This window comes from Rhea americana, unplaced genomic scaffold (assembly GCF_003343005.1).
Source record: "Rhea americana isolate MKP2758 unplaced genomic scaffold, rheAme1 scaffold_155, whole genome shotgun sequence".
Taxonomy (NCBI): Eukaryota; Metazoa; Chordata; class Aves; order Rheiformes; family Rheidae; genus Rhea; species Rhea americana.
Window position 1 is genome coordinate 2265816 of NW_028185650.1, and position 26972 is coordinate 2292787.

Below are 26972 nucleotides of genomic sequence, written 5' to 3' on the forward strand. Positions count from 1 at the left end.
TGTTCCTTTGCTCTATCTCTAGATATCTGCTTGAGCAGGATTTTCCAGGCATGCGCATTGGTCCAGAACCTACAACAGATTCTTTTATTGCTGTGATGTATGGAGACTCAGAAGGAAGTGTTCCTGGAAATGCCCTAGTTGTTGATCCAAAGAAACCATTCCGCAAACTCAGCCGCTTTGGAAATGCTTTCCTGAACAGGTGAGGTTTTGGTTGTTTGCTGTCTTCTGGTTGTACATTTAAATTTCTGCTTGATATAATCTTCAAGCATCAATGTTTACTATGTCTTTTCTGCTGTACTCATTTTGAAAAATACGAAATAAGGATATTCAAATACAAGTAGTGGCTGTTCAAGTAAGTTAAAAATTACAGTACTATGTAAGGTAGCATTAGCATAAAGCTAAGTACATATTTAGGAAAAAAATAGAGGAAAAAAGGTAAGGGGTGTGTGTGTGTGTGTGTATATGTTAAATTATCAGAACAGAAAATAATCGTTAAAACCAGTTCACAGAAAACTGCTGAAGTGCTTCACCTGTTGACTTGTTTGTAAGGTATTAGACAGTTGAAGCTTTAGATCAGTTTGGACATAAATCTCTCTGCTTAATTAAACTAGTAGATGAATACTATTTAAAAATTACYATCCAAAACAGAGATGCATTCTTTGATGCTCTTTTGTTGCTTTGTGCTGTCTTGTATGCACCAAAGTTCTTGATAAAGCTCTTTAAAGTTGTGAGTTGCTGAGATGTGTAATAAGACCTACACGAATGGATAATATTTGAATGTACTTTCTGAACAAACTATTTATTCAGGCTGATAGCTTGTAGTGATTAATTTTGGAGCTGGTCTCTGAGCAATCCAATAGACACAGGAGGTTAGTGTTAAGCTTTGGGTAACTGTTTTATATTTATAAAAAGGGGAAAGTTGTTGAGAGGCTATGGCCATTGCAGTAGGTAACTTGTATGACAGGCTAAATATTTCCTATTGAAAGTTATTTATAACTTTATTCAGATAGTGTGAGTAATCACCTTGTTTTCTTCCTGCATTTAATAGCAATTTGACATGGAAGCCTGGTTTTAGAAGATAATGAAGTTGAACTGGTTCTTTCTTAACAGTAAACTTTCCTGTTTGGCTGATAAACCCTGGCTTATGTGTTAAAAGTTCATCATGTAAAGTCTTAATCTCTTGCTGTGTATTTCATAGAAGAGAGTTTTTTAGTTGCTTATATTTGGCTTGGCTATCAGTTTATTGAGAGGTAAAAATTTGTGTAGTGGGAAGCTGCAGTTAAGCCATATTTTAAATAATATTTTTGTGGCCTAAGGCCACTTCTGGTGAAGTTTTTAGCAGAGTTCTGTCCTCCAGAGCACTGTTTGATTTCTCTACCTCTCTGTATCACCGTGTACTAGTCTATCCATGCAACTAGTTAGTATATTTTAAAATATATTATACACAGTATTCTAATACTTAGACAGAACATGTAGTAATACTACGTGTTTGTTCAGATGAATGAGTAACATAATTTCATGGCTAAATCACCTGTCTAGCTAGTTGTGGCAGGTCCAAGTGTTTTTTTTTTTTTTTTTTTAAGGCAAAACTTCAGGTATCACTTTTCACGAGACAACAGATACTTACGCTGCTCAGTCAAATACCCTTTTCACTTGAATGTAACATGAGAGAGAAAAATACCTAAAACAATAGGGAAATCAACAAACAAGAACACAGTAGCCCAATCAAGACTTGTACTTAGTAAGTTAATGAGGCTGATTAGTGATGTTACCATGTCTCTTTTTTTCATTTTCCCTTTCTTATTTCCCCCTGTGTCACACTACTTGTGATAGCTGGCATGTCTCTGAATAAATTCTTAGGCTTCTGACTGTAGAAACTTGCCTTTTACTTCTCCTATGTACTTTTAGGAAAAGTTTGGGGCAGGGGCCCTAGTGTGCCCTTGAATGCCAAATGAAGTAAATATAGCTGAGGAATATTGCAATATTCTCAACAGCTGGCGCTGCTGAGAATAAACATGTGATCCTTCTGCATTCTAATATATATCTGAATGGACACAAAAAGATGTTACAGCAGATCTTTACAGAATTGTTGACTTCGTTTTTGCAAATGATGCAACTTTTATATTTGTAAGGATAGCCCAAAATTGCTGAGTTTCTTTAATACAATTTTATAAAATTATGAAAAGCATGAGAGATCAAAGTTCTTAGAATGCTAATGTGTCATAAGCAGTTAGTCATCTCATACAACTGTTTTTTGTAAAGCGATGTTTTTTTTGTGAAGTTTTGTTCTCATCTGTGCGGATAGTACGTAGCTTTGTTTTTTATGATGCAGCACTTGAAATCACATTTTATACAGATCACGTAAAAAATGGTGGTTCAGAGCCAAGTCTCAATGTCAAAAACAGATACTCAAATACAATGAACACTGCAGTTTTAAACTGCCTGAAATACGAGTTTTGACATAATTTTAATCCATCTTCTGAGCTATAGATTTAGTCTAAAAACTGCAGCCAGTTAATTCTAATTTGAGGTTATCCTATTTCGTATCCTTTCTCTGAACTGTCTTCCTTCCTACACTAAAAATGATTTCTGTGAAAATCTGCTATGTTGTTACGTTTCTGCCTGTAGCTCTGCTTTCTTGCACAACCTTTCCCAGCTGTCAATGATGCCTAGGTCAAAATACTGCGGCATTGTTCAGCTGAAATAATCATTCTTGTCTTCTCGTAAGATATGCTGAGAAACATCTCACTGATACTGAGCAAGTGCTGAGCTTTCTAAACTAAAATGAAGTTGTTTGAGTTTTCATCTATGTTTCTTCAGTCTTTACAGTGTTCCCAATTTATGATAGCTACTTCAGATTGTACGTACTAGTGATTGTACATTTTTTTTTGTATGGATTGGATAGTTCAGAGACAATTTTTTTGTTCAACAGTGCATCACTGCTCTTTTAATACTGCCTTATAAGCTGGTAAAAAAAATAGCCTCAATGGAACAGTTTGCTTCAGAATATGCAGTATTTAAGTTTTTTAGGTGTTTTTCTTTTAATTTTAAAAATTAAGATATTATCAGGTCAAGATGGGTGTTGTTTCTTTTATCACTTCTTTGGTTTCAGGGAAAAGAGGAGCTGATGCTGTCTTTTTTCTATTGCATCCAAGAAGGGATTCTGTGTGCTTTTGTTACTACAGTGTCATTATTCTACGGTCACTTGAGAAACAAGGTGAAGCTAGTTATAAGGCTATTTTTTCCCGATTTTCTTTTGTATTCTGCTTCTTCAGGTTATCCATTTATAAATAGCTTCTGAATTCGGATGATGGATCTTACATTTCATGTCTGATACTTGACTGCCTGACCTCTTCATAACTCAGATTATTTTTGGTCTTTGGAAAGTATTTGTCTGAACTTAGCATAGTTACAATTTGTTGTCATTGATATCCTAGTTTTTCAGATATTATTCCTTCTAAAATAATTAATTAACATTTTGCAGCCATTTTATAATTTCAGCCTGCAGCTTAACCATGTATTAGACTGCCTTTGGGAGAAGGATGCTTCACAGCTGAAGTTATTATTATACTAATGATGGCTATGAGAATTGGGAGACTTCTTCATGCTGTTGTTTGAAATTTAACATGTGAATATTTACAATACATTGTTTTCTATCTAAGTTTCTGAGAATGATAGCTCGATTTTGATTGTTCAGTCTGACTAATGTCATAGTTTGTAAACTTTAAAGAGTAGGTTACATACATAAAATATGGTATTGAGCTGCTATGCAAGTCTCTTAAAGGCAATTTGTGATGAAAGGAGTTAAATTTTTCAACTATAAATTATTCCAGAAGCATCCAAGTAGTTTGGATTTTACATATGAAGTGTTCTGAACTTGTGGCATACGCAACTCTCAGATGCCTTATAAATTTTTTTTTTTTTTTTTTTATAAGGCCACCGTTGAATTCATCTTCTGTCACAAAGCTTGGAGGTTATTATTTACAGCTTTCTACCTGTAAACTCTCAGATCTATCAGTGTGGAAACTTAAACAGTTTTTAATTTAGGTATGGTTGCCAAATATAGGGGCTCACTAAGGACTTCAGAAACTATTTATTTTTATATATTTAAAAACTCTTAAATCTGTCTAAAAGTAGATAAATCAAGGGTAACTTTCAGTGTGAGCTAGAGCTGTTAATRTGTTTTTCTCCTCTTTTCTGTAGGTTCATGTGTTCTCAGTTACCTAACCAGGTTCTGAAGAGTATCAGTATCATTGACAGCCCAGGCATTCTCTCTGGAGAGAAACAACGCATCAGCAGAGGTGAGTTGCAGGGGTTAAAATTAACCAAGTTCACTAACTCTAATTTTGCTGTATGGAGAAAGCCATTATCCTAATCTGTTGGACACCTATTTTTGTGTCATGGAGCAGTGCAGTTTCCCAGACTTTCTTAACATGGGGTCCATTAAAACGATGTCTTAAGATGGAAGTAGGATTTGGAAATTATTCCATTGAAAACTGGTGATGTTGGGACCTCCCCTGCTAATATGACTGCAATTAATCTTCAAATGGTTATGGCTGCATGGGCTGTTGACTAATTAGTGATTTTTCTTTTGAGAGAAAGCCTTATTTTCATCATTTTAATGGTTTTCCACTAAGTAATAATGAATAGGCTTTTATACATACTATTGAAAATCATGAATGAAAGAATGTTTGATAATGGCTATAGCTCTTCAAGCTGTTTATGCTTAAGAATTGAGGAATGTAGGCTCTAAGTAAGGTGTTTTAGATCTAAAGGCTCCTGTCTTACTGACAGCCTGTGTAAGTGATTTAGTGTGAAACTGAAAATGAGTTTTTTGGTTTTTTTGTTTTTTTTTTAACAAAACAATATCAAACTTAGGAAGTGTCTTAAAGTTGCATTGATATTAAGATTACAAAGTTAAGCACTGAAAAGTACAATTAAGTTGTCAGAAGGAAAAAAGCCTACATTGGTAGGCTGGTATTTGTCTCAGTTGTACATATCAAGTAAGCTACGTGGTAGTTGTTGTTCTGATACTACTGGACTTCTCTGTGCTTGGCTGTGTAACTATAATGCAATCTTAAACACAGCTTTATGCTTTTAGTCCAACTAATGTATAAATGGCAAAGAAACTAGAAGCTAACAAACTGACATCAAAAAAATTATAAAATAAAAGACAAGTAACTCGAATGAGTTCTTGACCTTAGTTTATTGTTTCTGTGGGAAGTAGCTATGGTTTGAGCTGTGAGATAACCATGGTAGAGAGGACTGACCCTGCATCCTGTGAGATTCCTTTCCTCTTTGAAGGAATTTACACTCTGCTTGTGCAGTATGGTTGGAAACTGAGTCTTATCAGCCATTACATCTGAGCATCTATTTTACTGTTCCAATGCTACTTAATTTGTAATTTGCTGCGCCTATGGCTGCTCTTTGTTTCAAATGGTCCATCTGTGTGGTATTTTTGGTATTTCATATATTGTGAATTATACATTTTTAATAAAAATTAAAATTCTAAAAGCAATTGAGCATGTTTTTAATAGGTTGTTTATGAAATTAGCCTGTCTTTGAGAAACTATTAAAACAGCATCACACAAATCATTTTTGTCCATGCTTCTTTCAGTTGCATTTAAGTGCACATCAGAGGATTCTCCAGTTCAAGTTACAAATGGTAGCCATCTACTGTGTGACTTATATGCTGTCCTCTGTTTTCAGACCTTTGCTTAGGGAACATGAACTTGTGCATGTTTTGTCTGTGGGAGGGGAAGGAATCAGTTCTTTAACCTGTACTACGTCTGGAATTTCCTGAGGAAATCCTGGAATGAGCAAAATGTATAGCAGTTGTTCAACCATAGTCTTTAGTTTAAATTGCACTGACAGAATAAGGTTAATTTCAATTAAGAATAGTGATGGAACACAGTAAAAATCACAAGTTGGGGCTATTAGCATGACCAGTGCTCGCTCGATTGCTTTCTCTCTCTCTCCTCCCCCACCCRCCTCTCTCTTTCTTTCATTGCTTAAAGGACTGTGATTTTTTTTGCTGCCATCTAAAATTGCTCTTTTGAGTTAATAAAATATGCCTCTTGGCTTTACTGTTCAATTTTTTTTTCTTGGTGGCGTGTGCCTTATCATTAGCTTTTATGGCCTAGTTGTCCCTGCACTTTGATATGGTAGACTTTTACCAAAGTTGACAGTGCTCAGTCACAAACTTTTCTTATCTGTTTCACAGACTTTAACTTTTATTTGCATCTCATGGCACTTTCTTGATGTGTTAAGAATTTGTTAAATAATGTAGCTTGGCATAGTTCTTTTATTAAAACTATGGGTCTATTGTATGCTGTTTAGCATTAACCAGTCTGGTTGTATCATAAATAGGGTTTGGGAGTCAGCTTTAGAGCATTGTGTTCTGTGTTCCAGGTTTGCAGGGCAACTGCTGCCAAGATTTAAGGTTTTGTATAGTTAGACACACCAGCATGCACTGAGTAACTACAACTGAGTATAGGAATTACTGCATGTTCTTATGATTGACAGTACTGTCCTCACCCTTATGTTTTTGAAATTTTGCGTAGTCAGATACTCTTCCTGTATATGATTTCCTGACTACTTATGCAGTTCTAGTACAGATGGTTGTGTGTTGTACAAATTAGACTCATCCTGTGATGCTACACATTGCAAKGCCTATCTAAATTGCTTCCTGAAGGATTCAGAGAGACAGCAACATGTTTATGCTGTAAGTCTAATCTAGCACATTTTGAACTTCAGTTGTTAAAATTCCCTTTTAAATCATTCTACATGCAAATATAAGCAGGATTTTGCAAGAGGATTTACAGAGTCCTTAAATGTGTTTGTATCAAAGAAAGTTTTATTTGTGCACCTTCAAACCAACAAAGGTGTTTTTCTACAAAATTTATGTTGTTATACATTCACTAGCTGCTTCTTACTGAAGTAAGGTGATAGATTGTGTACTTCTCTGGAACTGCCATTTCCTTTCCCTTAAACTTATGACAGGCTTAAGTGTAGGGACTCTTTACTTGCTAGGAAAGCTCTAAACATATGGGGTCATTCTTTAGGAGAATTTTTTCTGAGAATTTCAAAATTTTACATCTCAACAGCTTGAATAACTTTTATATTTCAACAACTCAACTGAAAGCTTGTAAAACTTTTTCTGCTTTTCTAAGATTTCCTTTTTCTTATGAAACTTGGTCCTTTTTTCTTTCTTTTTTGAATAAAAAGAAGATGTGATTTTCATAACGTTGTAGTGTATATGACATTAAATAACACCTGATAAGGATACTTAGGTGCTTTCTACTCTGCGTGATCTTAGTTTTTGTTCATATGTTTTGTCCTAGAGGAGGATGTTTGGCCAGTTTTTAACACTGCTGAGCAGTAACTTTCCTTTCTGGTGATGTTTTAGTACATTTAGAAAAGAAACAACCATTCTTAGCTTACAGGATCTTAGTGTAAAGCTTTCATTACTTTTTTCAGTATCATTTTTCCCTCTTACCATGAGCGATGGCTTAGCTATTTAACTACCAATAGACATAACACCTGCATAATGATAAGATTTGACAGCTACCATTAGGAGGTAGGTGAACTCCTTCTCAGGCCAATAAAGTTATCAAACATTAACTTCCAGTTTTAGAATGCAGGGAAAAATATAATTTCTTCCCCAAAGATAGGGTGTGCATTCCTTATCAATGTATTTTATTTAAAGCTTTGGAAAGTTGACAGGGTAATCGTGAAAAAAGGAGCTGTTTGCTTTCTGAAGGATCAAAAATATACACAAGAGTACAACATTCAAAGCTGTCTTTCTTTTGACACTCCTTCCCACTACTTTTATCAGCTGGAGCATGTGCCAGAAGCTTCCTGCCTGACTTTGCACTGTCTGTAAGTAATGTGAAGAGAAGGCACAAATGTGTGCCAGCATTGTCGTCCAGACAGACCACAGGAGGCTCTGTACTGCTGGCACTGAGGGAGTGCTTAAGAAAGGTCTGTAGCATCACTAGTGACATTTGCAAAGCTGCTTTCAGACACAAATGTCTGAACAGGCGCCAACAGCTGAAAAAAAAACAATGAGGATAAGGAGAGGAAGAAGGTGAAGCGACAGCTACCGGGACATGGGGAGGAACTGCTTTTCAAAAGGGAGGGGGAAAGTACTGCTTACTGTTTGATTCGTGATTTATGTATGATTAAAGCAGTTACTCAAGAGTATGTAGCAACTTTCCTGTTGCAGTGTTCAAGGCCAGGCCTTGATGTTTTACTATAAATGCCAATGAATGCACGTGGGTAGGGAAGGGGAAACACAATTCTCTGTCTCACGGTTGTCTCCCTGGGATGTAAAGGGAAGCCCAAAGGCAAGRGTTCAAGAAGCACGGGGAACGAGCACAGAGGAAAATGCAGAATATTGGTTAGTTTGTATTTTAGAACTGGCATTATTTAAATATTGATAATTTTCTGAGTTCAGTTTGGTTTGTGAAATGTGGTTGTGGACTAAATCAGGTAATGTACATAGTTAAGCACTGTGTCAGGCTTTCCTGGTGGCGATGTGCAGTGCCTTCACTTTAGGACAAGACTGCCAAGAGGAGTACAGTAAGACTGTTGTCCAGGAGTGCTGGATTGAGGCAGGTTTTCATTAGCATAACTGGAAACATCCCCCAGAGTAGGAGTGTTAGCAAAAAATGCATCTTTCTTTGTGGGACTGAGCTGCCTTTGAATGACTAGGCTGGCTTGGATGCCTGCCTGTGGCAAAACCATGAGAAGAACAACAGATTTCTTTAGGGTAAAGGCTGCTCTCGTCCAGGTCAAGAATGTGTTAGCATCAATTTTGTGGTATGTGGACAGCACTGGTGGCTGCAGTCACTCCAGTATTCAGTCCTCCCTGGTTTAATCGAGAAACTGGAAACAGTTTGCTGAACTTGGAGGCAGCTTGTCTCGCTGTATTCCTCTGAGACATGCCTCTCTGCTACTGCTCTACCTGGGAAGCACTGAACGCTGTGTCACTCTGCTCTCAGTGCATGAGTGGAGCCCATCACATTCCCTGATTGTTTTCCAAATTGTAAAAGCTTTGGAGGATGTTAAGGCAAATTGGACATTATTTCCTTTGGGCCCCAAAGGGAAAGCGTGCCATTTGGTTATGTGATTATTAGTAATGAGTATATAAAATTGACCTGTTCTTGTACTGCATGGATTGCATAGTTGTATCTGTGAGTATGGCTGTAGCTGCCCTACATGGGGCTGTTACTTTGCTCTGTGCGAGTGACAGAAGAAAGCTGACAGTCATTGCTGTCATCCATGTTCGCAGTGCTGGAAACCATGCATAGTCTCTCTTGGACTCTTCCATCTCTTCTGCATCGTTTCGTTCTACTCTTCTTGGCAGCCTCTGTGCTATGCCTGTTACTGACACTCACTGACTGAGCAGCTCAGGTGCCAGCACGAGGTTGCTGCCATCCTCCCCGTGTCTGGGATGAGCTCCAGAGCTCTGCCATGTTGGGAGGAGGCTGCTGCTTTCCTGTGCCCCTTAGCTGGGCATGAGGGTAACTTGTGACTCTGTGATGTGCACTTGTAAGTAGGTGGTCTAACTACTTACAACATAGACGTAGATCCTCATGCAGGATATAATTGCTGACAGCAGTTTTTGGGGTAAACCTTTGAAGAAATAACAGTAAAACAGCAAAAAACAAGTTTAGAAGCTATCAACTCTGTTTTCTGGTCAGGTTTTCCAACTGATCAGTGTTGAACAAGTACTGCTCAGCTTTGCAAATTCTCCTCTACACATATACAGAGCTTATGGCAAGAATGGTAAGTGTGTTGTGTGCTATGTTATGTTTCCTTTAAAGAATATTGCTTTGATTTATGGGATAGATACTGCATCGTGTTCTCTGTGAATAGGCTAGATGGAGTGGAACAGTAATGAAATCAGCCATGTGAAATCCTTGGCTGAAATATTTAACTACATATCACTTCCTTGTACTTCAGATATACTCTTAGGTTTAACCACTGATCAGCTGAACAATTTCAGAACATCCTGATACCCTTTGACTTACACCATGTAAAAGGTGCTGGGGAGAGCAGAAAGTAGAGAAGAGGGTTTTTGCATGTATCTATGTATGAACTATTTGGATGGTGCATTTGTATGTGAGTAATTTAAGTGTGTTTTCTTTGGAGGTGGGGTATGGCGGGGATCTAATTTTATACTGCTGTTCCTGCAGAATGACTTGAAATATTGTGACAATCTCACTAGTGCCAACCAGACTTTCTTGGTTGTCAGCACTGAAACATATGTTACTGGAGGGCAAAAGTATGGATACTATTTGGTACTTTACATCAGTCCTTGCCTTTTTTATTTTTTTTAGCTTTTTATTGACTTCTTAGCAGAAGAAAAGGGGTGGAATACTGGCTTCCAGCTCACACCCTGCTATTCTTCACTCAAGCAAGATGAGTCATTTGTATGCTAAGCCCAATGCCATATCATTAGTGGTGACTTTCTGTGGATTAAACGTGTCACTTCAGGAGTTCCTGAATACTGTTTCTTGTGTAGATTGGCTGCCAGGCTACCACCTGCATTTATAAAGCATTCATATAGATGCTACAAATAGGCTTTTCTTTAGAAAATCAGGAAGAGTCTGTTCTAGGTAATCAGAAAGGTCACCAATCAGTTCTGTTTGTAATCTATCACATCCTCAAAGCTATCAGGAACACAGATTACTTGTAAATTGAATTTCTGAGTTTATTATGGCAGAGATATTGCAGTGCAAAGACACATGAATTTGAAATGGTTTTAAAATGCAGATACTGTTTTCTGGTTGTTGATATTAGCTAGTATGCTGCACCTTCTGTTTTGCTAGTTAGTATGGATGCACAGTGATACTGAGGTGGGCCAGCATTAACAGTGCTGTAGAGCCTTACAAAGCTTCTTAGCTTGGGCTCCGTGCTGCAGTCACAAGCTCAGGGAAGAGGCAACAAACAGCTGTCTCTGTGAGACAGTAACCCTCAGCATGCAGAAGACAGTGACACAGGAGATGAATGGAAGGGCTGAGGAAAACAAGGAAGGGGAGTGATGAAAACAAAAGGTGGTAGTAAGTGAGGCCTGCCTAAGGAAATACAGGGTACAGTTGTCCTGATCTCATTGTCTGCAGATGCTCTCTCCCAGGTGCTCTATCCCCTTGTTCTCTACCCCCAACCCTACCTTATTTGAGACTCACTGGTAGAATARTAACAGTGATTTTTCACTGGTGTGTTCTTTCTTCAGGTTATGACTTCTGTCAAGTCCTCCAGTGGTTTGCTGAAAGGGTTGACCGCATCATCCTGCTTTTTGATGCCCATAAGCTGGATATATCTGATGAATTTTCAGAGGCTATTAAGTCATTCCGGGGTCAGGATGACAAGATTCGAGTGGTGCTCAATAAGGCTGACCAAGTAGATACTCAACAGCTGATGAGGGTCTATGGTGCACTCATGTGGTCCCTGGGAAAGGTGATCAACACTCCAGAGGTGCTACGAGTCTACATTGGCTCCTTCTGGGCCCATCCTCTCCAAAACACAGAGAACCGAAGACTCTTTGAGGCAGAGGCACAGGATCTTTTCAAGGACATCCAGAGTCTCCCACAGAAGGCCGCTGTGCGGAAACTCAATGATCTCATAAAGCGAGCAAGACTTGCAAAGGTAAGAAGAGATAAAGATGTAAGTTACCTGAGTGAGCAATCCTTTCCATTGTAGTAGGATGGATCCTACTTGTAGTAGGATGCCTCCCTAACTTGCAGAGATGGGAGTTGATACCTTTGTGGCTGTTAAAGCGATCGTTTGCCTGACAGGGAGTTGAGATTTTTTACCCTGCACAATGAGGTGAACTTACTACAATTTGAAGTTAATACACTTTGTTTTTTAATAACAGTATGCACAGAGCTTTAAAAAAAGGAGGGGGGGGGAGGAGTGCAGAAAAACAACCAAAACTGCAGCTATGGAACAAGAACAAAAAAATTTCAGTGTGTCAAGTGAACTACTTTTCCAGTGAAGATTACCTGAAGGCTATCTAAAACCCTAAAAAACTAATTTTTTTTCCTCCAGCCTTTCATATGATCGTTTATACATTTAATCCRTTAGAGCATACTGCCAGGTTGCCGTGGAAAAATATTTTGACTAAATACATATAATACTCTGGAATTAAAGATTAATTAAAAGGTTATCACTCTTGGAGAAACTCAGATATGCAGGTATGAAGCAGAGGTGCTTATGTATTAGATGARATTTTTTACCTCAAAATAAAAAGTAATCTCTCAGATTATATCTTCTTCAGCTCCTGTCCCAAAGGTACTTAAGCAATATGGACTTTGTATAATTATATTCAGGTAAAATCCATCTCTCATTGTCTAGATTGTGAGTTCTGTGTCCCTGCAGTAGTTGGGCCCGTCCCTATTCTGCTCTTGTTTTCAGCTGTGGAAGGGTACTTGTGTTGTGTGCAATTTACAGTCATGAGCTAAGGTGTATGGGCAGTCCGAGTGTGTTACTCTGTCTGTAGCTGACTATTGAAAATGTGGAGGTTTTTTTGATAGTTCTCTAGTTTTCTTAGATGAATAAGTGGATGTCATTTTAAAGCTCACCTGTCACTAAGTGTTGATATTTATTTGTAAAGCCTTCTGATTACATTTTGCACTAATCTTCAGAAGCCCTGCTTAGCATTAGCTTGAGCTGCCCTTTATTGTCACAGCCCAACTAGAATAAGCTTTGGTTGCTGTCTGAAGCGTTTCTTTACCTCTTTCTCTTATTGTGCAACAACCACTAGATTAGTAGTTGAAAGAATTACCAAGCTGCTTGTTTTAAAAAAATGCAAGACCGGAATGGTGATGCAAGAATTACAATTTTTAACTTGGAAAATGGGAAAAGAAGGAAAAATAATCTGAGTGACACATTTCAAGCTTTTCTTTGTAGCCTGAGCTTTAGAAAAAACAGTAACAATTGCTTTTGAAAATTCAATTTAATATCATGTTCCTGATACTACTCTGTTAAAAGTTAAACTCTTGTTGGTGCCATAACGTCAGTCTGCTCTGTAGACATTATTGGCAGCTTTTTATTTTCATTCATTGCAATCATTGGAAATTGAAGAATGCTAGAGGCAGGTGGATCATTTTGAGGCATTTTGAGGTGTTTTTACTTAATGTAAAATAAAAATGGGTAAAGGTGAATACAAAATATAATGTTCTTAGAGCATGCTGATATGACAACTACAGAAGTACATAAACTGCTTATCTGCAGAGCAATAGTGATGTAATTCTTCCTATGTCATCTTTCTACCTTCTGCACTGAACTTAAAGTGCTAGCAGTCAAAAAAATCGCTTTTACAGAGTTGCATAGTATTTACTTATTTGTCCCATTTSTGTACTGTTCTGTTCATTAATCTCTAAAACGTGTACAGGAACTCAAAATAAAGCAAGCAAATTGTCAACTTGTGGCCAAATTTTAGGTTTAGCCCTTTTCTTTCTTTCTTTCTTTCTTTTCTTTCATTTTTTTTTTTTTTTTAATCACTTGTGTGACTTACTTTCCCATTTCAAAGATGGGAACTATTATCTTACGAAACATGCTGGCCAATTTGCAGATCTTAGATCACTGAGCATGCACATGCGAAAGTGTTAGCACTTGGGAGCTATAAATACACTTTTCTCTATCTTTACTAGAAGGTATTTTAAGTGTAAGTTCCGTAAAATTACTTTAATTATTTATAAACTCTATTAGAAATACTTGTTGAATTAATTATTTGTAATTATGGAGAAATATTTCTTTCTCTTTTTTTATTTTAGGGTTTTATAGGGAGAGCTAGGGATCTTTTCATTTTCTGCAAAAATGTAAATTTATTTGTTATTGAAATACATGCATTCTTTTTCAATATGAGGAAGTGATGTTGAAAGTATAGTCATTCATATTTGCACAGTTATTGTATTAAGTCTGCATCACAGTGACTACTTGGCTCAGTCTTGAAAATATTGAGTCATTTGCTTCTAARGCTCTTGAGATGAGCAGAACTAAGCATTTCAGAACTATTTCTGGATCTCTGAGTTTAGTAATATCCTAAATACTTTCCACACATTTCTGTGGAGGCTGCAAGTCTCTCCCTTTTGTTTCCAGGTTAAAGACATCAATGCACCCATTCCTTACTTCACTCCTTGCCGTGATTATGCAGGCATCTCTTTCTTTGGTGTGAGATTTCCAAAAAAATTCTTCTAGGCTCTGGGAATGCCGACTGACCGTTTCTCAATATTTATGATAAATGCATTTCTTTTCTTTTTTCTTTTCTTTTTTCTTTTTTTATTTTTTCTTTAAGAACAGAGGATTTTTTTTCCATTTTCCAATAGGTCTTTATGTAAGCAACACAGGGAAACTGTATTCACACTCCTTTTCTTAATTATGTGTAGAATTTGTACAGAATACCATGAGACATGTTCTGTGGTGTTTTGGCAGATGTTGATTACTGTACAAATGACCATATCTGCATAATTCTTTTTTTTTTCTACAGCTACTTTTTTGTTTTATTCTCTCTTTCTCCAGTCCTTCCAATTTCAGTATTTTAATCTATGCTTCAATAGTTCTTAAATTTTAGTTAAGAAGAAAAAGTGTAACTGCTATTTTGGGAACAGCTACTTTTTTAATCTCTTAATGAAGAAAGGCCTGTGTTCTTAAACATTTACATTATTATGGGAGGTCATTTGACTTCCGAGCTCCCTGCAAGTTTAGAGCTTAACATAGTCTGATTACTTCAAGTTGTCATAAATTTGTATTGCTTCTAAAAGAAGCCCGATGTTGTGTTCTTTTCCTCGTGCAGCATGAATATCTACATCTGTGCAAAGAGCTGGATAAGTGAACTCTTGTGGGTTAAGAACAAGAGCAATGCACACAGTTTAGGTCTTTGACAAGATCTCTGTGTGGCCCCACAGATCCTGTTGTTAGCACAAGGTGCTGGGAGAGTGATAAGGGGAAGGGATGAATGGCTGAGGGGTGAGGGTAGAAGGGAGGTACAGGGAAGGATAGATCTGCATCTTTGGCAGTGCTGGATTGTTTTGCTCATGGTATATGGGAAACTCAAAGCAGTTGGAAAGTATTGATTTGTTTTAGGGCTTGTCAGACTAAATTAATGTCTTTCCTTATATACTAGAATGGCTCTGCTTTTCTCTTTCAGACTTCACAAGGCATACTCTTATCACAGCATGCTGAATGCTCTGTCATCCTTTTTGGCTGTATAAATATAAACTTTATGTTTACATAATATAAACTTTATGTACTTGCTTTTCTGGGAGTGAGTAGGAACGCAATGTCACTTAAGTTAGATAGCCCTGTCACGTAACATATCTGGATTACTAGAGGCATAACCCCATTCTTTCCTGTAATAATATGTTGTGGTAAGGCAGATAGAGTTACCAATCTCAGTCACTGAGATGGATGGTCCAGTATGGCTGGAGCTTGTTGTATGGCCTGTAGTGTCTGGACCTGGTGTTGGGGCCTTGCTCACTGGTGGTACTGATAGAATSTTGTGCCATGCTTCTCCTTAAATTGCACTAGATTTTTCGAATGTCCATCTATAAAGTTTTTATGCGTTTCCTTTATCTCCACTGGAAAGAATGTGGAAAGCAGCAAAAGCTAGTTAACACCTGTTCCTATAAATAATTTAATGCCTGTTTCTGTAAATAAGAAGTCTAAACAGTATGGTAACTGCAAATATCTCTCTGGCCCTTTCAGTGTAGCTTTTTAGGCTGTTCTACCTTAGTTGTTCCACAAACAATGGTTGATAACCTGTTGTCCTTGAGCTGACTCATGGAATACATCTTTTTTCCATTTCTTCTTGTGATCTGGAAGAAGAACATGAATGCCAATAAGTTTAGATAAGCAATAATATTGATTTCAACTTTGCTTCTTTTAGGTCCATGCTTATATCATCAGCTATCTGAAAAAAGAAATGCCATCTGTATTTGGAAAAGAGAACAAGAAGAAGGAACTGATCAGCAGATTACCTGAGATCTATACTCAACTGCAAAGAGAATACCATATTTCAGCGGGAGATTTCCCTGAGGTCAAGAAAATGCAGGTAAAACAATAGAGTACAGTTCTGCTGAAATGATGTTAACTTTCCAAGAGGATTACTAAATTATAAAAGATAGAACAGGGTCTCTTATTTTAGTTTTGGATTCTTTGAGTAAATGGCAAAAGAGCAACAGAAATAACAATCATTTGTCTGTTAGGAGGTTAGCATGACTTAGAAGTGCTGCCAAGTGAAAGCAATTGATAATTTCATTAGAGTGTAAATACAAGGCTACGCCATAAGGAATCAGACCTTCTGCCTTTTTAGTTGTTATTTTGTCCCCTATGGCAGATAGTACTAGATGTTTCTGAAGACTGTGCAAATAAAATGGCAGTGGGTGCTTACAGGTTAAGGTGGCACGTGATTCTTGTCCTAAATGTGGGTATTTCTATTCCTTTTAAAATGTTGCCAGATATTTATGTAGGTAAGAATATACTTTGAACACTCATTATTCATATTTATCATACTTTGTTCTCGCTGTTATTGATGCCATGGGCCAGTGAGTCACAAAGGCAGTATGTTACTTGAAAAGTATGACTTGGAAGCCATCACTTTTGAAAATGTTGCCTTTCAGGCTTTTTCCTATTGTTTTGAGCTTGTATTCTGTGAAAAATAAAAATTGAAGTTCTCACGTTATCTTGCAAACTTATAAATACTTCTTGTGTCTCTTCTTGTTTTTTTTTTAAATTTTATGCAGTCTTCCTACCAACTTTCTATGTTACTTTTTCAACTTTTTATTTTATTCTCTGATTCGAGATGAACTGATTAGAAACGAACTGGTATTCGAAGAGAGGGCTGCTGTGCTGTGTTWGTCGTTAATTTATCCCTAAACTTCAATTTGGCAATGAGGATGGATTGAAACGAAGACTTTCTTGTCATTTAGCTTGTGTAATCTCATACTAGTGAATCTTTTGATCCCAGATCCTTATGGCACATAGGCTTCATAGATGGTCTTTGGATTAGAAGATAATTCAGTGTCCAGGTCATAGAACATGAAATGAGGAGCCTGTTGTCTGGTCTGTCTGTGGTCTATTCACATATGTTGTTGAGAACATCTTTCAAATATACGCTTGTGTAAGATTCTAACAATTTATATGTGGTGTGTTCATGCTGGTGATCAGAAAGAGCAATGAGTGGCTTTTTTTCATTCACCTACCTACAAGCGTGCACAAATTTGTGTTAGGAATTAAAATATTTAATTTAGGAATCAATTTTTGCATGAGTCAGTAAGTTATAGATGAAGCACAAGATCTATTTCAATTAGATTTTCACAGCAGCAAGATTGCTGAGGAAGGATTTGATAAAGTTAGGTTTTTAGAAGGTTTGTGTGAAATAGATGACTTCTGCTTTCTTCCCATACCAATTCTATTGGTCTTAAGAAATGGAAGAATGAGACTTGATCATTTGTCAATCTGGATATTGAAACAAACTTTRGAACAGAACTTTGTTAGACTAATAGTACGTATCTCTAAGCCTTAGCAGCAGATGGCAGCAAATATATAGATGAGAGATCAGTCAGTTCTGTGATGAGGAAGGAAATTGAGAAAACAGCGGGTATGACCTTTGCTTTCTAAAATTTATTACCTGTCATAAATTTATACTGATCAGTTGCAGTAAATCAGATGACTGTGCCTAAACTTTAGCCGAATAGAGTGGTTGTTCGTTAGCATTTTTCTCTGAGAAATCCGAAAGGTTTTGCTGAAGTGTGCAGTTGAATGCCTGTCAGTTCTGTGTGCCTTAACAAAGCAATTTGTCGGTACTTCAGGCTTCTTGAGTAGGTATTATAATTCTGATGAGCAGCAGAACAGCTCCCAAAGGGAAATGTGATTTGTCAAAGCAGTTTAACACTATTTTGACAGAAGTTTTTTCTTTTTACAGTTTCCACTAACTCTGCTTTCACAGCTAGCATTTTTATGCAGAAATCTAGACTCTTGGAATATTGGTTTTGTTGCAGTCAATATCAGTTTTGTTATTAGCACCCAAGAGGCCATAATATACCCAGCAGGACAAAATGTGGAATGGTAATTAAAATCAGCTATTGTCACAGCTAGGGAAGCTCTACTGTTTAATCTGTTTCTTTTTGATTAAGGTGAGCCATCTCTAGTGACTGCAGACTTTCAAATGAACACCTTGTAGATTAGTATGTTTCAGGAGCTGAGAGACAGTCTGCAGACACAGACTTGATCCAAATAAAGGTTTGCAACTTTTTAGATGATTTTAGTTGTATAAACATGAATGTTTGTGCACTGAAAAACAGAAAATCTATGGTAATATTTTAATAAGAGATACATATTATAGAACAGTAATAAGAGCTGTGTAAGTTACATATAAAGTTTTAATAAGAGCTTATAGGCTTCTCTTTATATCAAGAAGAAATCCCTTTCAGAGGATAGCCAGTATGCTTGCTGTAATCTCAACAGGACGAAAACATTTCGTGACAAGGATTGTTTCCCCCCCACACTACACACACACTTGCAAAGCTTTGTCAGAGTCATTGTCATATGATGGWTCTGCAAAAGTGACAACTGATGAGATAAAATTTAATAATTGCCTAAAGCACTTTTCTGTTTTTCTGCTCTCTCACGTAAAAACATGTTCAGGCTTTTGTTGAAATAGCACATCTTGCCTGAAAAAAATCTTGGAGTTCATGTCCAAGATGAAAACTCAGCCAGGACTGTATCACCACATGAATTCTAGCAGGACTATCACAAAAACGCTACTGCTATAATCCCGATACAGTAAGGTTATTTTTATTTTTATTGGTAAAGGACACTTCTTCATATTTTGACCACAAAAAAAGAAGTTTAATACATAAAATCAGATCAGTCCTGCTGATACGTGAATTTGTTTAACCTTAAACTCTTACATAGTGTTAGCAAGACTGAGGTCCTGCTTGCGTACTACTTTTGATGCTTGGAAAAAAAAATTGCCAGATGGAAAGTTGTTAGGTAATATTCATCAACTGCAATGTTTTCATGCATTGCTGTTTTAAAATTATACTGTAAATCTAATTTAATAGAGGAGCTCACACATTGCTGTGGAATTGTCTCAGTATATTTGATCTATATATTAGGAATATGATAGATATTTTTATGTTCACTTCTGCTTTAAGAGTGTGAGTTTCAGCTGTTGGAACTGCTTCAAAAGAGAGCTCTACAGATCGTTGTCATTTGAAGCCTGTTCCTTAACAACCTTTTCAGTATAATCAAGTTCTTCTAACTAAAGTCATTGAAACCTTCAGTAGTTTTTTTTTTTTTTTTTTTTTTTTTTTTTTTTTTTTTTTTTTTCATTGACAGGAGCTGCTGGAGACTTACGACTTTGCTAAATTTCACTCTTTGAAACCAAAGCTAATTGAAGCTGTGGATAATATGCTGGCCAACAAAATTGCCTCCCTGATGAACCTGATCAGCCAGGAAGAGAGCAATATGCCCACGCAGATAGTGCATGGTGGGGCATTTGATGGCACCATGGCAGGACCCTTTGGCCATGGATACGGAGAAGGTGCCAAGGAAGGAGCTGATGAAGAGGAATGGGTTGTTGCCAAAGATAAACCTGCTTATGATGAGATTTTCTACACTCTGTCACCAATCAATGGAAAAATATCTGGGATCAATGCAAAGAAGGAGATGGTGACTTCCAAACTACCTAATAGCGTCTTGGGGAAGATCTGGAAACTCGCTGACTGTGATGGCGATGGAATGTTGGATGATGAGGAGTTTGCATTGGCAAAGCATCTCATCAAGATTAAGCTGGATGGGTATGAACTGCCCGGCACACTACCTCCTCATCTGGTGCCGCCATCTCACAGGAAACCTCTGCTGGCAGCAGAGTGAAAAATACAGAGAGAAGAATGAGGATTTGGGATACCAAATGTGTTAGAACCACCAAAGTTGGAAATTAGGCTAAGATCCTTAAACCTCATAGCACATTCCATGCAAGTTGCTGACATTAGAAGCATAGTAGCAGGAAAACATTTGTGTAGTATTCCTGCTGACCTTCACTGAGACATGCTTATCACAAGTGCCTTGTATAGATACATCACAGTGCGTGATGTAAGGTGAAAAGGTTTTTGTTGTCTAGCTTCCATATGTTGCTGCCTTTACAGCCATAAAGGAAAAAGACCATGTATAAAATCACCAACCTTTGCCAAACTTAAATGCTTAGCAACCACAAGTCTCTCCAGACTGATTTTAATAAGTGCAAGGAAGCTCTAAACACAGATTCACCTGCCTATGCAAGGAACGTGTTTATGCTAAAAGCATACTCTAGGCACCTGAGTGAATGTCAGCATTTGTATAGCTTAAGAAAAGGCAGACATACAAAGAAATTTAAATTTTAGGGTGGGTTGTTTATTCTARTTTGGGGGGAGAAGAGAGACGGGGAAGAGTTAAGAAGTGCTCAGACTATGTGAGCAGATTCATTTTTAGAATTCAGCAGTTATGGTTAAAACTGCAAAATACTAAAATGATTCAGTCTGTCATCACTGTGTCCTATTATAATCTGAAGAACTGTTTCTTCTATTTTTTTACAGCACTATATATATATATTCAGTATTTTCAGTTAAAAGAACTGAATCTCCTTTCTTCCTTGAATTTGGAGTTTCTTTTAAGGTTTCAGTTTAGCTGCTATGCAGACCATGAATACCTAAATTGTTCAAAGTGACGGCAGAATGTTTTCATAAGCTAAAAGTTGATATTTCTATTGAAATAAAGCCTCACTTTCTATTCCAAAAATGTGCACTGTGCAAAGTCAGCCTCTTCGCATTGAGTTGTCTTGGAAAAGTTTTACAGCTAATTATACAGGTATCTCTAATTATACAGGTATCTCTGTATATGTTACATACATATATACATATACTATATATAGATAGATACAGGTGTATTAGAAAACTTTAACTCTTCCTGTTGCCAGCATGTAGCTGACAAATACAGAAGAGATGTTCCATTCCTATGATGGCAGATTTGAAGGATGAGGCCACGAATAGGAATCTTCACATTGAGATTAATAGCTGGTCCCGTCAAATATTATTCCTTTATTGAAAATAATCTAAGAAATGAATAGATGCTTACTAAAGATTCATTTTCTAACAGCACAATCAAAATGTTGAGTGTATCAGCAGCTCACAACTGATTTTGAACGGTATCCCGGGAGAAGGTAGACTTTTGGTCCTATGAGCTTCAAAGTCTTTTGGTGAGGGCCAGTTGCTTTCTGAAATCAAACTTGGCAGTCAGTTTAGGTCTGTGCACATGAGCAAGAATTGATTTGTACTCCACTTATAATATAAAATACCCTACATATCAAAGGTACTGTAACTTTGAGCACTTTTTCTCTGAGTCTCAGTAAGTGATAGCAGGAGTGCCTTCTGGGACACAGCAAGCCAAAAAGTGTTTTATCATCCCTGCAGTGGAGATGGGAAGAAATTCAGTATATATATTGAGTACACAATTTTCTCTAACTTAAAACTTACACATTTATGTGTTCAGATTTGTAGGTGACATAAGAGCCTCATCTTTTTCTTCAAATTATATATTTGTAGGTTGTCAACCTGGTTTCATACTTCAGATTATTCTAGACCTCTTATCCTTCTGCATCTTGTCTATTCTGATACGAAATTATGAACTTTGCTGGGACTCTGCCATGTGTAAACAATGAAGCTTTTTTAATTAATGATAGAAAAATTCCTTTACCTTGCCAGATTTTCAGACCTTTGTATCAAGAATACCCTGGCATAGTTGATCACTTTTGAGGGATTGCTTGGTTTTCATTATTATTCTTAGATTTTTTCTCCTGTCACCTAAGTGTGTTAACTAAATATATTTAGTTAATATTTAGTTAATATTTAACTAAATTAGGAATCARATCTGCTGTAGTGCATCTCTGTGCACTTTAATAGAGTTCTGAAACTTGACCGTAAGTCTGCCTGTGTATCTCTTTAAGTCTACAGAGTAAMTGATTCTTTATGTAATTTATGCAAATTATGCAAAACATATTTCTGACTGAACAAAAAATATTCTATAGATATTAGTGTGTGTTTTTTTTTAAAAAAACAACACGACCAATGTGCGTAAGTATTAACAATGCTTGCTCATGTGTGTAGTGTCTGCAGTCAGTGACAAACTCATACACTAATGACCAATCTGACTAGCATTGCAAGGAAAGCAGCTGGGATAAAGAGCAAACTTGTGTATTGTTACTACTGCAGTGTAGTGAGAGTGTCTGGGAAGCTGCTGATCTTCCAGCTGTGTCTGCCTTACCTTGCCCTTCAGCTGCAGGATTCCTGGGTGGACTCATGTTTTGGATTATCACTGTATGTAGCTTCCAGGGGTGATACTCTAAACACATTGGAGCTGTGTGATCCCATGCCAGCACAAACATCCTTCTGCAGTGAAGAGGGAGGAGAAGGGTAGTTTCTCAGTGACTTGTTTATTTTATTTTTCTAGTTTTATGGGTAGTAAAATGGAGAACATGGCCTTTTTCCCCCCCCCCCCAAACTCCATGACAGTGCACTAACTTGGAGTTGGGGAGACAACTTTAAATGCATCATTTTGATAAGTTAAAACATTTTGTCTAAATATTGTTAAAATATATATATGGTTTTGTTTTGTTTGTTTGTTTATCCTGCAAGACTTGAGGAGGGGAAGTAGAGGAGGAATGCACAAAGCATGTATAGGCGTAGAGGTGGATTCAGTCTGTTTCTGCAGGGAAATAGAAGTGTTTCAGGACCAGCATGCAGAGCTAAGTGGATAAATGTATTTCTAGATATGTGGTGCAGTGCACTGGCATCTTAACAGAGCTCACACTTGAAAGTAATTCAAGTACATTTCATGTAGTCTAAGTCATGATTTCTTAGGCAGCTAAACTGGTCTAGTAGCTTGTTGCTGCTCAGAGAAGGGGATCTCTTTCCTCATTACCTCTTCTCAGACCTGTGGTCCTGCTCTGTTCACTTTGCTGATTGTGTGGTTTATAGAATCTGTCTGCAAGCCAGTTCAGTTAGCTAAACTAGCCACACAAAACAGTTTGGATAGTATCCTGCTGAGTTAGCAAGTCAGATAAGATCATAGAGTAATCTCAATGCATTAGGAATATGAGGAAGAGAGAAAGGAGCAGGATTGCCTTTTCTCATGAAATTGTGCTTTAAGTAGTTATTGAGAACAGCAGTATGATGTAATCTGTGTTCAGTTCAATGTCATTATTAATCTTTGCTCAGGAAAGACCAAGATCTTGGATTTTATGCCTGGGACTTCGATGGGGTTTGCTCCAAGAACATTCAAAACTGTCAGATTCATTCTGTGAAATCAGTGCTCTGTGGTGTTGTCCACTGCCTTAAGCCAGAGTAGAGGCTACTACTTTTTACCTCTTTCCCAGCTATTCTGCAACACAGTTTTTATTTCCCAACTCTGATTCTGTTCACACAGAAATTAATTGGACTTTTGTTTCAGATTTGAACAGAAAGTGCAGGGATCTAGTTCATAACCACACTACAGGACAGCGAGAGCAGTTTGAAGCTGTGACTATTTGAAAATGGTGAGTTTAGAAGGATTTTTAAGTCAGGATGAGGCTCTAATTGTTGCAGTCAGGGGTGCTATGGATTTGTAGTCCCAGAAGCTTCTGTGGAACCTGGTCTCAAAGAAGCAGTATCTGGCCCTTGACTTTCAATAACTTAATATATTTCCAGTACTTGAAATGCACCTTTTTTTAATTTTTTTTTCTTATTGCTCCCTTCCCTTCACCACATGCACTTAGTTTGGTGGCTCTTTTTACTGTTGGAGTTCAAGTAGAGAATTTGAAGTGTATGCTTTATTGGATGTGTATAACTTAGCACTGAGAGAATGAATATAAACTTTGGTTTCTACTTCATATGCTCTCTTTTTCTAATACATTTATTAAATATGGTATTTTCACTTCAGAGGCACTCTTCCATTTTTGACAGAATGTTTCACCTGTGAGGTGTGCTTCAGTTTGCCCAGCTAAGCAAACAAAGTTGTAAGTTCATTACCATTGCACTTTGATTATACAATAAATTCCATGCAGATACTGTAATATATTTTAATATGCTTTGTAATCATTTTTAGGAAGTGGTGATAAAAATTGCTGATTTAATAAACTAATATTAAACTACCAAAAATTCTCTTTTGTAAGCTTCTTTCTGAAAAGACCTCTTTGAGTGACTAGAATTTTGTAATACTGCAATTTAAGGCTTGTAGGTGTAGTAGCTATTTGGCAAGCTGCTTATTTCCCCACCTCAGTTTGTATCCATAATACGTTATAGCTGTTCCTATTCTGTATCCATGAACTTGTTGCTGAAATTACTGCCCAAACAAGGCTTGGCTCCAGAATCTAAATCTATATTCTTTTTAAAAAAGTTGGCTTTTTATGACAAAATTCAGAAGTTCTCAGTGCAAGTCCAAGAATGGAAGATAAATAAGACTTCCTGGGCTGACTGAAAGCTTGAAACTTGAGCTATGAGAGACACTTATTTTATTAACTTACTTGGAGATATTAACCTTGAAAAAATAACAGCAGATTAAATGGCAGTTTAGCAGAAAATACTTTATTAGTTTGCTCTAAAAGTTCAAGAGGATCTTCCACACCATGCTACCTACTGCTTATAACTAATGAAGTCAATAGAGCATTCACTTTAATATGTTTAAATGAATTTCTCCTCCCTTGTCTCTTTTCCCATATACAAACATACAGTTTGTTTGAAACATCTGCAAGGATGGTTCTGTGCCACTGGGATGCTCCAGAATGTAAGTAACACCCCTACAATTACCAAATGTAAATTGCTGCTAAGTTAAAAGGTTTTATGTAGAGCAGTTAAGTGTTAGCAAGTCATGCCATTTTGCCTTTGGTCATCATGAGTTATGTCATATGAAAGAAAATTTCACATTCAAACAGTATTGTGGAGCCCTGGGGGCTACACTACTGTCAAAGTACAGTGGCTTGTTTGAACGGATCGTTTTCAAAGTCAAATTGTTTAGCGAAGACAAGGTTTGGGTCTGGGACGGGGAGAGGGGAGGAGGCTGTGGTTTGGGGTTTTTTGGATAGTATGGTGTTCTGCATACTCCCTATACAATACATTTCAGACTGAAAAACTTACAGTATATTTTAGATCTGCTGCACACCACGGTTTATATTTGGACGACAGAACAAGTTCGGAACATCTATACTACCTATTCTACTGTAAGTTTTGCGGTAATTGTAACGTCTAATATCAGGCACTCTAGTGTGAAATATTTCTCTTTCTGCCTACCATTTAATTTCTTAAACTTCTGTTTTATTGCTCCAGTGTTTGGTAAATTTTTAAGGGCTTTGAAGCAGGAGCTACTTTATTCCCAGCTTCTCTGATCCAAGGCTCTATTATGCTTCAGGCAATACCTGTGAGCACAGAGGACCTTTTTGACAGTTTGGCCTTTGGGCTACTAGCCTTCCTGTCTTGTGTAGCAAATGCTGAGGAGAAAAGTTGGCAGTCTTGCTGTGCTTGAAGAGCTGAAGGAACACATGACTCTGGAGAAAGGTGCCTCCCTTCACTTGGGCTTTGCGACAATGACCTATCATTTGAATTAATGCCCAAACCCAGCCAGCACCTATCATGTACAAATCAGCCAGGAAGAAATGGATGTGTTTTTCACAATTTTATTTGGTAGTCCCATTGGACAGCTTTTCTCACCTTTGAGTGAAAAATATCTTCTCTCATGGAAACTATGGTATTCTGACACGTATCTCCCTTTTCCCAGGTGATACATGCTATCACATGCCTGGGCATAGATTAGGCTCAAAGTTACTTTCTGGTCCAGTTAGTACTGGAAACTACTTAATGTGAAGCATAACTTCTTGCCTTGCCTATTCCTTTCTCAGGTAGAGCTTTTCATGGTGTCGCTAGCTTAGCATCCCATATCCCATCTTCAGTCTGAGCTCTGAAGTTTTCATTGTAGTGAAAGCAGCTCATTTTTTCATAATTAGGAATTGTCTGCTAGATATAAAAACAGAATTAGCTACATCTATGATACAGGGGCAATGGATGGTACATCTCTCTGGCCAGATGCTGTATTTCACATGCACTGTAAGAATTCCATACATAATTATCACTTCTCTTAAATATTTTAACCTAGGAACTGTTGAAATATGGTGCTGATGCTTATTGATTTCCTATTTCAGATCATTCTGTTCTTTAAAATGCATTAACTTCATTTTTAGTCTGAAAATAWGAAATCAGCCAACAATATAATTGTAACCAGTAAGTTTAGGACTTGGGTAAYTTTGGCCTACAATGGACAGTAATAGCAATTGGTATTCACTTTGCCTTATCCTGTCTTGCCCTATCTTCTCTTATCCTGTCTGATAAAGTTTGCAGCCTTAAAAGTGTTCACTGTACAATTCTATGCCTATTTTGCCATCTATCTTCCATTATTCTGCATGACTGGGTTGTCTTTGCAACAAAATTGGGGCTTGTGGGCTTGGAGGGAGCTGTGATTGTGATCAGTTATCTGCTGACTGGGGACCAAAACATGAAAGCACACTGCATCATCTGCCTTCCCTGTGGTTAGGGTGCAGCGTTCTGGCACCAGAGTTGCTAGGTGCCTGCGGTGCCTCTCTCCAGTCTGGTTGTGAGTTTTACAAGTTTGTTTCCTTGATAAACAGAGCTAAATGCTTTATCAATGCAATATATAAATAACCCCCTAAAATATATTTGTAAGGAAGAAAGAATTTTTGCCCTTCCCAAAACAGTAGTATTCCTTAGTACCAGTGGAAAAAAGAATGAATTTTAATAAAAGCACCTTAATTCAATCTGGAATTACTAAGGCAGTGGTTTGCAAGGTCACTATGACGTTTGAAATATTAAGGCTATTCTGCTACATGAAACCCTTTATCTATATTTGTATGAAATGGAAAGAGAATGCAATCTGTCCCATGTGCT

The 26972-nt window shown here is 37.2% G+C and overlaps 1 protein-coding gene across 1 annotated transcript; it reads left to right on the forward strand.

Moving 5' to 3' along the window:
* EHD4 (EH domain containing 4) lies at window positions 1–24179 on the forward strand. The gene is made up of 5 exons (XM_085299877.1): window positions 1–199; window positions 4204–4301; window positions 11243–11655; window positions 15896–16060; window positions 19351–24179. The coding sequence occupies exons 1-5, from the start codon at window positions 51–53 to the stop codon at window positions 19885–19887; spliced, it is 1362 nt and encodes a 453-aa protein (XP_085156003.1). The 5' UTR covers window positions 1–50; the 3' UTR covers window positions 19888–24179.
* Window positions 24180–26972: the final 2793 nt, after the last annotated feature.

Bases quoted from the DNA above. Each gene is read 5' to 3' on its own strand.
- EHD4 (XM_085299877.1), top strand. From the start codon at position 51: ATGCGCATTGGTCCAGAACCTACAACAGATTCTTTTATTGCTGTGATG. The intron at 11,656-15,895 runs GTAAGAAGAGAT...TGCTTCTTTTAG, and splicing joins AGCGAGCAAGACTTGCAAAG to GTCCATGCTTATATCATCAG. The intron at 16,061-19,350 runs GTAAAACAATAG...TTTCATTGACAG, and splicing joins CTGAGGTCAAGAAAATGCAG to GAGCTGCTGGAGACTTACGA.